General features: G+C 45.4%; 1 protein-coding gene across 1 annotated transcript; it reads right to left on the bottom strand.

The window, feature by feature from the left end:
- Positions 1-3,076: 3,076 nt before the first annotated feature.
- LOC123101802 (WAT1-related protein At1g44800-like) lies at positions 3,077-10,244 on the bottom strand. Its single transcript, XM_044523090.1, has 6 exons — positions 9,966-10,244; positions 4,731-4,743; positions 4,396-4,509; positions 4,064-4,304; positions 3,472-3,623; positions 3,077-3,299 (listed from the first exon to the last, which is right to left on the bottom strand). The coding sequence occupies exons 1-6, from the start codon at positions 10,141-10,143 to the stop codon at positions 3,077-3,079; spliced, it is 921 nt and encodes a 306-aa protein (XP_044379025.1). The 5' UTR covers positions 10,144-10,244.
- Positions 10,245-11,559: the final 1,315 nt, after the last annotated feature.

Raw genomic sequence — 11,559 nt, 5'->3', positions numbered from 1 at the left:
TCGTTCTAAGGAAAGGTCTACCAAGAATAATAGGACATGAAGGATTGCAATCAATATCAAGAACAATAAAATCTATGGGCACATAATTCCTATTTTCAACAATAAGAACATCATTAATTCTTCCCATAGGTTTCTTAACAGTGGAATCCACAAGGTGCAACTTTAAAGAACAATCATCAAATTCACGGAAACCTAACACATCACACAAAGTTTTTGGAATCGTGGAAACACTAGCACCCAAATCACATAAAGCATAGCATTCATGATCTTTAATTTTAATTTTAATAGTAGGTTCCCACTCATCATAAAGTTTCCTAGGGATAGAAACTTCCATTTCAAGCTTTTCTTCATAAGATTGCATTAAAGCATCAACGATATGTTTAGTAAAAGCTTTATTTTGACTATAAGCATGCGGAGAATTTAGCAGGGATTGCAACATGGAAATAAAATCTATTAAAGAACAATTATCATAATTAAATTCCTTGAAATCCAAAATAGTGGGTTCATTGCTATGTAAAGTTCTGACCTCTCCAATCCCGCTTTTATTAATTTTTGCATCAAGATCTAAAAACTTCGAATCATTGGGACGCCTTTTACCTAAAGTTCACTCATCTCCAGTCCCATCATTATCAAGATTCATATTACAAAACAAAGATTTAATAGGGGACACATCAATCACTTTTAGATCTGCATCCTTATTATCATCAAATTCTTCCGGTTTGCCGGCCATCTTATTAACTAAGGTGGCCTGCTTATCTGAGATTTGGGCTATTAATTTTTCAAGATGAACGAACTAAGATTTCAGACCATAAAATTCTTTAGATATATCATCGAGCTCTTTATTCATGTACCCCATAAAACTTCTTTGTTCTTCTAGCTCGTTTCTGAAGAAATTATTATGCTCAAATTGCAAGGACATAAAACTTCTGACGTTGTTTTCAATTTCTTCCAACCTTCTAAGGTGAGGATCAACACTTTTTGGTAAAGCCATCGCGGCAAACAATCCAACACACAAGCAAGCAAGAGACAAACAAAAAGAGGCGATCGGAAAAGAGGGTGGATAAAACGGCAAGGGTGAAGTGGGGGAGAGGAAAACGAGAGGCAAATGACAAATAATTTAATGCGGGGGATAAGAGTTTGTGATGGGTACTCGGCATGTCTTGACTTGATGTAGATCTCCCTGGCAACGGCGCCAGAAATCCTTATTTCTACCTCTTGAGCACTGCGTTGGTTTTCCCTTGAAGAGGAAATGGTGATGCAGCAAAGTAGCGTAAGTATTTCCCTCGGTTTTTCAAAACCAAGGTATCAATCCAGTAGTAGACTACACGCAAGTCCCTCGTACCTACACAAACAAATAAGAACCTCGCAACCAACGCGATAAAGGGGTTGTCAATCCCTTCACGGTCACTTACGAGAGTGAGATCTGATAGAGATAATAATAATAAGATAAATATTTTTGGTATTTTTATGATATAGATTGAAAGTAAAGATTGCAAAATAAACGGTGCCAGAAATAGCTTGTTGATGGGAGATTAATATAAAGGAGAATAGACCCGGGGGCCATAGGTTTCACTAGTGGCTTCTCTCAAGATAGCATGAGTATTACAGTGGGTGAACAAATTACTATCGAGCAATTGATAGAAAAGTGCATAATTATGAGAATATCTAGGCATGATCATGTATATAGGCATCACATCCGCGACAAGTAGACCGAAACGATTCTGCATCTACTACTATTACTCCACACATCGACCGATATCCAGCATGCATCTAGAGTATTAAGTTCATAAGAACAGAGTAACACATTAGGCAAGATGACATGATGTAGAGGTATAAACTCAAGCAATATGATATAAACCCCATCTTTTTATCCTCGATGGCAACAATACAATACGTGCCTTGCTACCCCTGCTGTCACTGGGAAAGGACACCGCAAGATTGAACCCAAAGCTAAGTACTTCTCCCATTGCAATAAAGATCAATCTAGTAGGCCAAACCAAACTGATAATTCGAAGAGACTTGCAAAGATAACCAATCATACATAAAAGATTTCAGAGAAGAATCAAATATTGTTCATACGTAAACTTGATCATAAACCCATAGTTCATCGGATCTCGACAAACACACCGCAAAAAGAGTTACATCGAATAGATCTCCAAGAAGATCAAGGAGAACATTGTGTTGAGATCCAAAGAGAGAGAAGAAACAATCTAGCTAATAACTATGGACCCGAAGGTCTAAAGTAAACTACTCACACATCATCGGAGGGGCCATGGAGTTGATGTAGAGGCCCTCTGTGATCGATTCCGCCTCCGGCGGAGCTCCGGAAAAGGCCCCAACATGGGATCTCTTGGGTACAGAAGGTTACAGCAATGAAATTAGGGTTTCGTGGTGCTCCTGGATGTTTTCGGGGTATATATATAGGAGGAGGAAGTAGGTCGGTGTGGCCACGAGGGGCCCACGAGGGTGGAGGGCGCGCTCCCCTGCCTCGTGGCCTCCTCTTGGTTGCTTGACATCCACTCCAAGTCCCCTGGATCACGTTTGTTCCAAAAATAAATATCCCGAAGGTTTTATTCCGTTTGGATTCCATTTGATATTCCTTTTCTACGAAACACTGGAATAGGCAAAAAAAACAGCAATTTTCACTGGGCGTTGGGTTAGTAGGTTAGTCCCAAAAATAATACAAAAGTGTATAAATAAGCCCATTAACATCCAAAATAGATAATATAATAGCATGGAACAATCAAAAATTATAAATACGTTGGAGACATATCATGTGCTGGCTTTTTTGGAGGCTGGCATTGTATGCCGGTCATTCGCATGGCGCCGGCATGGCCGCTGACATGATCTATGACCGCGGTCCTTTTAAAATTTATGCGTGGACATGAAATGGGTCGCGTGCATTGGGCACACGACCGACCTAAATCAAAAATAGGGCGGACGTCGAGCGGGCGGCCGACCCAAACGGACAAAAAGCGGACAAAGCGCGCGTCCGTTTAGGTTGGCGCGTTGGAGTTTCTCTTATGCAATGTGGTGTTGGTTTCCTTTGTGGATTCCCACCTCTCCAACGGTGCGACTATCTCCCCTCCAAGGGAGTGAACATCGAAATAAATCTTCGTTTCCCCGTGCCTTCGATTGTCCTTAACCGTAGCTCATTCATTTGTGTTTTATCATTTTTGTCTCCACCCTGAAACAACATTTGTTCCTTCGGATTTTCTTCACTGGGAGGTACCGATTCTTTTCTCTTTCCCCAAAGGAAAAGATAGAGCCCAACTAGAATCATGAACATGCCTAGAACACTGCATGCATGTAAACAGATCGATTATGAATTGCAAGGAAACTCAGCAACAATTTTTAAGAAAATAATGTTAGTAATTGGCGATGCATATTTTGGTATATACCTACGGTCTTAAAAACGTTAGCCAAAATCAGCACTTATTAACATAGGATGGAGAGAAGTGGTAAGCAAACCTCCCAACGGACAGATCATGGCCGAGAAGCAACGAGTCGAGAATAGTAGTGAAGAACACCGTCACGGCGCAAAACATGGCCGGATAGGTTGGCCCATGCTGCGTGACGACCCACAAAATCATCACAAACTTGGTAGTAATGTTGAGTATTGCCTGCAACAAGATGTAAATGAGGACCTTCAACTGAGAGCCACAAAGTGAACTGATGCACAACTAAAGGAATAGCTGAATAGTTTTACCGAGTACACAATGGTGAGCAAGCTCATGTTCCATTTGAGCACCCATGTTGCCTTCTCTCTGTTCATGGCAACCCCCACGACAGCCGTTTGGATGCTCCCCACGAAGCATGTAGCGACAGTGGACCGGTACTTGTATGGGAACATTTTTAGCATCTGAGCCTGCTCATTACAAACTCATATATAATTAAGCTGTATTGGTCACACTTTGCTTAAGAATTAAAAAAAGATAATACTCCCTCGGAGGAGTAGTTGAATTTTGCATGAAATACATGTACAAAATTAATGATATATAGGTAATACTATTTATTTGAGACTTTGCAATAGTGGGTTGTTGCTTATATGTTTGTTATATACCTGTACTGTGTACCAAACAGCGAGGCTGAGGCTGCTGGTGATGAGCAAGATGGTTCCACGCACATGGTGGTGACCAAAAGCAGCTCCGGCTTGCTTTGGGTGGTAGCCGATGATATTTGTGGGCCAAAGGTGCAACACCTTGCCCTTGTACAGGCTGATCACCAGCGTTCCTCCAACACCGACCAGGGTTCTGACGACCTTGATGTTCCCCACCAGGCTCCTCATGTCTAGTGGCTCCTTCCTGAGAAAAAACAGTCAGTTGTTGCAGTTCCTTCCTCTATGGCCTCAATATTCCTAGTAGGCGTTTGTGATTATATTTCCATCTTGTTTACCAGAAAAGGACCGCGAGGATGAAGGCGACAATCGGTATGATGTTATAGAAGTTTACCGCGCATCCTAGCGATGTGTCTCCGAGGCCAATGTAGGTGAAACCAGGAATTGTGAATCTGGAAGGTGAAAGCAACAATCACCACTACTTTGTGCATATATATTTATCAGAGCCATTGCCGAACTAAGATGATGTGAACGAAATGACTAACCCCACAAGTGCACTGGTGAAAATCCATATGAACACCTTCAGTGTAAGCTCCTTAAACCTCCCTCTACATGAGGTGATGAGGGTAAGTAAATAGATGATCATTTGCAAAATGTTTCTATATCACGACACATTTTGATAATTACTTGCCAAATGTTCCCTGTCATATGACAACCATGAGAAGGAGAAAAATATGCTAAAATAACAGTAGTTAATTAGAGTTGTGCGAAGGCGAAAGCGTCATACCTCAACTTGAGGGGACGCCGTACGTGTTTGTAGGCAGGGGCACACCTCCCTGATAGCGCATACAGTTTAGATTACATCTTGGAGAGGAAGCTTGGTAGAGATAAGATTACAAAGGGAAGATAAAGATAGATCCTAGCTAACCAACTCTACCAACTACCTAAGATGATCTGGTGCGGCTGCCTCCTTGTCACGCACGTAACAATGTTGTTTGACACCCTCCCTTAATAACAACTTCATTAAGTTGAGATTATATCTGAAAGTCTCAAAGCTTCGTATAGGCAAGGCTTTTGTAAACCCATCTGCAATCTGGTCCTGGGAATGTATGAACCGAATGTCTAGGAGTTTATTAGCAACTCTCTCTTTGACAAAATGAAAATCTATCTCAATATGTTTTGTTCTTGCATGAAAAACGAGATTTGCTGAGAGATAGGTTGCACCCAAGTTATCACACCACAGACATGGAGCCTGAGCAGTTTTCACACCGAGCTCCTTAAGGATGGATTGAACCTATATAATTTCTGCTGTAGCATTGGCCAGTGCCTTGTATTCTGCCTCTGTACTGGACCTGGAAATAGTGGCTTGCTTTCTGGCACACCAAGAAATCAGGTTAGGTCCAAGAAATACTGCAAAGCCACCAGTAGACCGTCTATCATTCAAACATCCTGCCCAATCTGAGTCAGAGAATGCACTAATAAGAGTAGAGTATGACTTGCTAAAATTAAGACCAATGCTCAAAGTATCTTTCACATATCTGACTATACGTTTTGCAGTAGTCAAATGAACTGTGGTTGGTGCATGAAGGAATTGACACACTTTGTTGACAACAAAAGAAATGTCAGGTCGGGTGAGTGTTAAGTATTGAAGTGCACCACAAGACTTCTGTACCTGGTGCTGTCTTCTGAACTCAAAGGTGTTCCTTCTGTGAGAGACAATTTTTCTGTACTAGACAAAGGAGTAGTAGTAGGTTTACAACCTTGCAGCCCAGCTTTTCTTACCAAATCACTTGCATATTTTTCTTGGGAGAGATGAAGTCCATCCTTGTGCTTCTTTACTTCAATATCTAAGAAATAGTGCAAATCACCAAGGTCCTTTAGAGCAAACTCAGTACTTAAGTCCTTCAATAATCCTGTTATTGCCTCATCAGATGAACTTGCGACAATAATATCATTAACATATATAAGAACAAATATTGATGTATTGGACTTATTGTAAATGAACAGTGAAGTATCCGACTTTGAAGGAACAAACCAAGCATTTGCATCTTTTTACTGAGACGAGAATACCATGCCCTAGGAGCCTGTTTCAATCCATACAGCGCTTTATCAAGCTTGCATATATGAGAGCGTGCATGTTTGCTTTCAAACCCAGGAGGTTGTTTCATATAAACCTCCTCTTCCAGAACACCATGAAGAAACACGTTCTGTACGTATAATTGTCGAAGATTCCATCCCCTGGAAACAACAATAGACAAAACAAGACAGATGGTGGCATCTTTTACAACTGGATTAAAGGTGTCCTCATAGTCTATGCCATACCGTTGCTTAAAGCCTTTAGCAACTAGCCTTGCCTTGTAACGATCAACTATTCCATCAGACTTCCTTTTGATCCTAAAGACCCACTTGCAGTCAATAAGATTTTTACCTTGGTTTGGAGGAACCAAATGCCATGTTTTATTTTTCTGTAGTGCCACGTACATACTCCTCATGCATTGCTTTTCTCCACTTCTCATCACCAAGAGCCTCCTCAAATGTGGTGGGCTCACCTGGTTCACCTGTAGAACAGATCATACCATATTTGGTTATGTGCTTGTAATTAATTGGCTTAGTTACCACTGATTGTAGTCGTGTACGGCGCTACTGTGCAGCAACATTGTTTTGCGCCACAGAGGATCCCATGGCAGAATTAGGGGGTGGAATTTGTGCCTGATCCGAGGCAGATCCGCCTGCGCCAGCAGTTTCGACGGGGTCCGCTGCTGGCTAATCTTCTGTGGCAGCTGGCTGTTGTGGGGAAGGCGGATCCGGCGCAGAAGATCCCGTCCGACCGGAAACGGTGCCTGGTGCGTCCGGTCCTGCGCCAGCCAATCGAACCGCGCCGCGCCGCTTGTAGACAGCCGGCTGGCTCCTGAAGCATGAGCCGATCGGGCCAGCGGTAGCCTGACACGTGGCAGCTGCTGGTTCACGCGGGCTGATGGAGCCGCTGCTGCCAGCCGCAGCTGGCCGCGTGGCCGACGCGGAGACGGGCGCCGCTGTCGCAGCACTGCGCGCTGTCGCGCCTGTCGCTCCGGATCCCGGGGCAGATATTCCTACCGCGGCTGACGCATCAGATCCCGAGGCTGATCCACCTGCCGCTGCGCCATGACACATACGATATGGATGGACTGTTGCGCTATTTTCTTCACTGTTTGCACCATTTTCTTCGCTGTTTTCGCCGCTATGATCTCCTGTGTCATCACAAGGCTCATGCATATGGTTAGGAGGATTAGTCAACAAATGATCATCACAGTTATCATGTTCTCCTTGATCATGACCGGAGATATGAGGTGGTAGGAGAAGTATCTCCTTGCGAAGTAAGGCACCGACATTAGGGTGGAGATCAGCAGAAGGAAATTTTGTCTCGTCAAAAACAACATCTCTAGAGATGTAGACACGACCATTAGAGACATCAAGACATTTTACTCCTTTATGCTGAGCACTGTACCCAAGAAATGCACACTTTTTGGAGCGAAACATAAGCTTGCGAGTGTTGTAGGGGCGAAGATTCGGCCAACAAGCGCATCCAAAAACACGAAGAGATTTATAATCTGGTTTTGTGTGAGAAGCCTTTCTAAGGGAGTTTCATTGTTGATAACCCGACTAGGAAGCATGTTTATGATGTGTACAGCAGTGAGGAATGCTTCGTCCCAAAATTTTAAGGGCATAGAAGCTCCGGCCAAGAGAGCAAGGCCAACCTCAACAATGTGACTATGCTTACGTTCTGCGGACCCATTTTGTTGGTGAGCGTGAGGGCATGACACATGGTGGGAAATTCCTAGTGTTTGGAAAAAGGAGTTTAGTTTTTCATACTCCCCACCCCAGTCGGATTGGACAGCAAGAATCTTTCGATCAAACTGTCTTTCTACAAGAGCTTGAAAGTTTTTAAAGACCTGAAAAACTTCTGACCTCTTTTTAAGAAGGTAGAGCCAAGAGAACTTGCTATAGTCATCAATGAAACTGACGTAGTACGTGTGTCTACCAACAGAGCTTGGAGCAGGACCCCATACATCGGAAAAAATTAATTGCAATGGTTGAGTAGAAACACTAGTGGAAATAGGATAAGGAAGTTGATGACTTTTTGCTTTCTGAGAAGAATCACAAATGGTTTCAACATTGCGGTCACCAACAAACGGGAGCTTATTCTTTTTAAGTAAACAATCAACTAAGGAAAATGAAGCATGCCCTAAATGGTCGTGCCATCGTGTGGTCGAAAGCTTGATAGCACCACAAGCTTGTTTATTGTATCTTCGAAGCTCCGGAATCAACGGGTAAAGGCCTTGAACACATCTACCTTGATAGAGAGTTTTCCTCGTGACCTGATCCTTGATCAAAAAGAAGAAGGGATGAAATTCAATATAAACATGATTATCAAGGGTGATTCGAGGGACAGATAGAAGGTTCTTGTCAGTGCTAGGGACATGCAAAATTTTCCTAAGATGAAATTTTCGACGTGTGGTACGAAAAACTAAATGACCAATGTGACATATCCTCATACCTGCACCACTTGCAGTGTGGATCTGGTCCTTGCCGTGATACTTCTCCTTGAGTGTCACCTTTTCCAGTTCGCCGGTAAGATGGTTCGTTGCGCCGCTGTCAAGATACCAATTGGTATCGATGCCATATGAACCGTCAACAGCAGCAGTAACCTTTTCCTCATCTTCAGAGGAGGCCTCACCTCATCGAACCGGTACCAGCAGTCCCTCGCCGTGTGGCCTGGTTTGCCGCAGATTTGGCAGCGCACCGCGTCCGGGCGCGACCTGGAAGAACTGTCGCGACGGCCCCTGGTGTTGGTGTAGTTGGGCCGTCCGTTGCTGGAGTTGGACCCGCTGTTGTTGCCGCCGCTCCCTTGCTTGCCCTTGGAGTGAAGAGGACCACAGTGACGAGCGTAGCCGTCGTGCCCGCGCGTCGCGACGTTAGCCGACGACTTGAAGCCGCCTAATCCCTGGTATCGCGCCACCCTCTGATCAAAGTTGCTAAGCATTGAAAAAAGCTCATCGAGGGATACCGGGGTGATGCAGGCGTTGAGGGCGGAGACGAGTGGCTGGTAGTCCATGTCGAGGCCGTGCATGATGTAGGAGATGAGTTCATCATCCCGGAGAGGTTTCCCAGCGGCGGCCAGCTCATCGGCGAAGCCCCGCATCTCAGCAAAGTAGGTGGCGACGGTCTTGTTGCCCTTCTGGGCATTCACCAGAGAGGTTCTGATGTTGTTTACGCGACTGAGCGACTGCGAGGAGAACATCCCCGACAGCGCCACCCAGAGCTCGCGCGCCGTGGTGATCGCGGTCACCTGCACGAGCACCTCCTTGGTGAGGTTGTTCAGCAGGTACCCGAGCACCTGCTGGTCCTCTCGAACCCAGATGGAGTGGAGGGGATTCGGCTCAGAGGATTCCTTCCCATCTTTGTCCTTGGTGTGGAGGATCTTGGCCGGCTCCGGTGTCGTGTCGTCGACGTAGCCGAAGACACCCACGCCCCTCAGCTGCGGCATGATCTGCGTGCGCCAGAGGACGTAGTTGGTGCAGGAGAACCTCTCCGTGACTTGGCCGTTGGGACCAGCCTGGGAGGCACCAGAGGAAGAGGAAGATGACATAGTTGCACTGGATAGAGTTCTAGGGTTTAGACGTGGAAGAGAAGGGCTCTGATTACCATGTGCGAAGGCAAAAGCGTCGTACCTCAACTCGCGGGGACGCCGTACGTGTTTATAGGCAGGGGCGCACCACCCTGATAGCGCATACAGTTTAGATTACATCTTGGAAAGGAAGCTAGGTAGAGATAAGATTACAAAGGGAAGATAAAGATAGATCCTAGCTAACCAACTCTACCAACTACCTAAGATGATCTGGTGCTGCTGCCTCCTTGTCACGCATGTAACAATGTTGTTTGATGGCCAAGATGGCGCCAAGGAAGAAGCGGTACGTGAGCAAGGTCCAAGCAAGTGATCCACTGTCCACCACCACCTTCGTGAGCAACATTAACCCTGTCGTGAAAATTTGGATCAACAACATGAAGATGGCAGGCCACGATTCCTTCACGTTCGTCGAGCCCCCCATTACTGTCGCTGGACGTACGTGGTGGAGAATTGGAGAATAGAGATAGCCTTTGAGCAAAGTGACAAGGAGGGAATGGCAAAGCTACGGGGAGGGAGGGGAGATGAGTGCTGGCTCTAACAACTCACCAAGTGCTTGTCATTCTTTATGTGTGAGCTAGTGGCGTGCATGTACAGAGAACTTGTGTCTGCAAGATGTCTCCACTCTCTAATTTTTCTCTTTATATTTGAGGGATATATAGTAGTTATTCCTCAATCTCTAAAAAATAAATATTTGAATATGGGTGGGCGGTGCATGCTCTGTTAGCTATACAGAGAACTTGTGTTTGCATCTAATTAGCTATACCTTCAACTTTGTAATCTTTCAGATTTAGGGCCTGCTCTGTTAGCTACATGCCTCCAATTAATAAATAAAGTAATTCCTAGTCTTTTGTTGTAGACTTGGTTTCATTCGAGTAATGAGCTAAACCTCTATCATGTACTCCCTCCAATCCGAATTAATTGACACAACTTTAGTACTAAATCTTAATTTGGATTGGAGGGGGTAGTCTGTAGGATACTAGTGGAATTTCCTTGTAAGCCTTTCGTGGTGAAATACTACTCGTTCGGCGGAGGACTTCCAAAGACATCGTGAGCTAAACCCATACTGGTAAATAACCACATGAGAAACATGCAAGGTTGTTGTCATGAAAGGCTAGTGAGATCCCGGGGCTGGACTTGCACGGCATCACGGCAGGTGGCCGGCGATGCGAGAGGTCCGTGTGACGGGTTGTGTGGCAACGAAGACGTTGGTGAGCGATGGTCTGGTAGTGGCAAGACCTTGTTAGTGGGCTTGGCTCCGGCGTGTCCGAGTATCTTCATCTTGGTCTTCGCTTGTTGTGAAGTCGGGGCTGCTATGCTTTTTGAGCCTCTTGATTTGAGCGGCGTACGATGATCTGGAAGGAGCGGTCCGATGGTGAAGATCTTCTTCGGCGCGGGTCTTGCGCGTCTCCTCTCCGGAGCTCCTCATCAGAGTCGGAGCTGCCTGTTGCTACGCGAGGGTTGACTGTTTGGCATGGGCCGACATGGGTACCGGCGTCTGTTGCGACGAGGACTTCGTTTGTGGAAGTTCGATGGTAAAGTTGGAATCGGTGGCTCGTGGAGGAGTGATGACTATGACACCTGGTGAAAACCTCGGCTTTGTGTTTCTTCTCTCCAGCGTGTGTGTCTTGGTGTGGGTGGCCAAGTCGGCTGGTGTTGCCCTTGGCCGGCGAGGTTCTCGTGTGTCACTTGTTCGAAGGGGTCTTGATGGGTCGTCAACGGCGAAGTCGGAGTCGTCTGCTCGGGAAGAGGTGATGACGATGACATTGTAGGCAACCTCGGCGGTGTCCTCTTCTCGATGGTGTGTGTGGTCTCGTCGGTGCCAAGTCGATCGGGGTGC

The sequence above is a fragment of the Triticum aestivum genome, chromosome 5A (assembly GCF_018294505.1).
Source record: "Triticum aestivum cultivar Chinese Spring chromosome 5A, IWGSC CS RefSeq v2.1, whole genome shotgun sequence".
NCBI classification, from domain to species: domain Eukaryota; kingdom Viridiplantae; phylum Streptophyta; class Magnoliopsida; order Poales; family Poaceae; genus Triticum; species Triticum aestivum.
The sequence above is the reverse complement of the archived record's forward strand: the minus strand, read 5'-3'. Positions and strand labels throughout refer to the sequence as shown.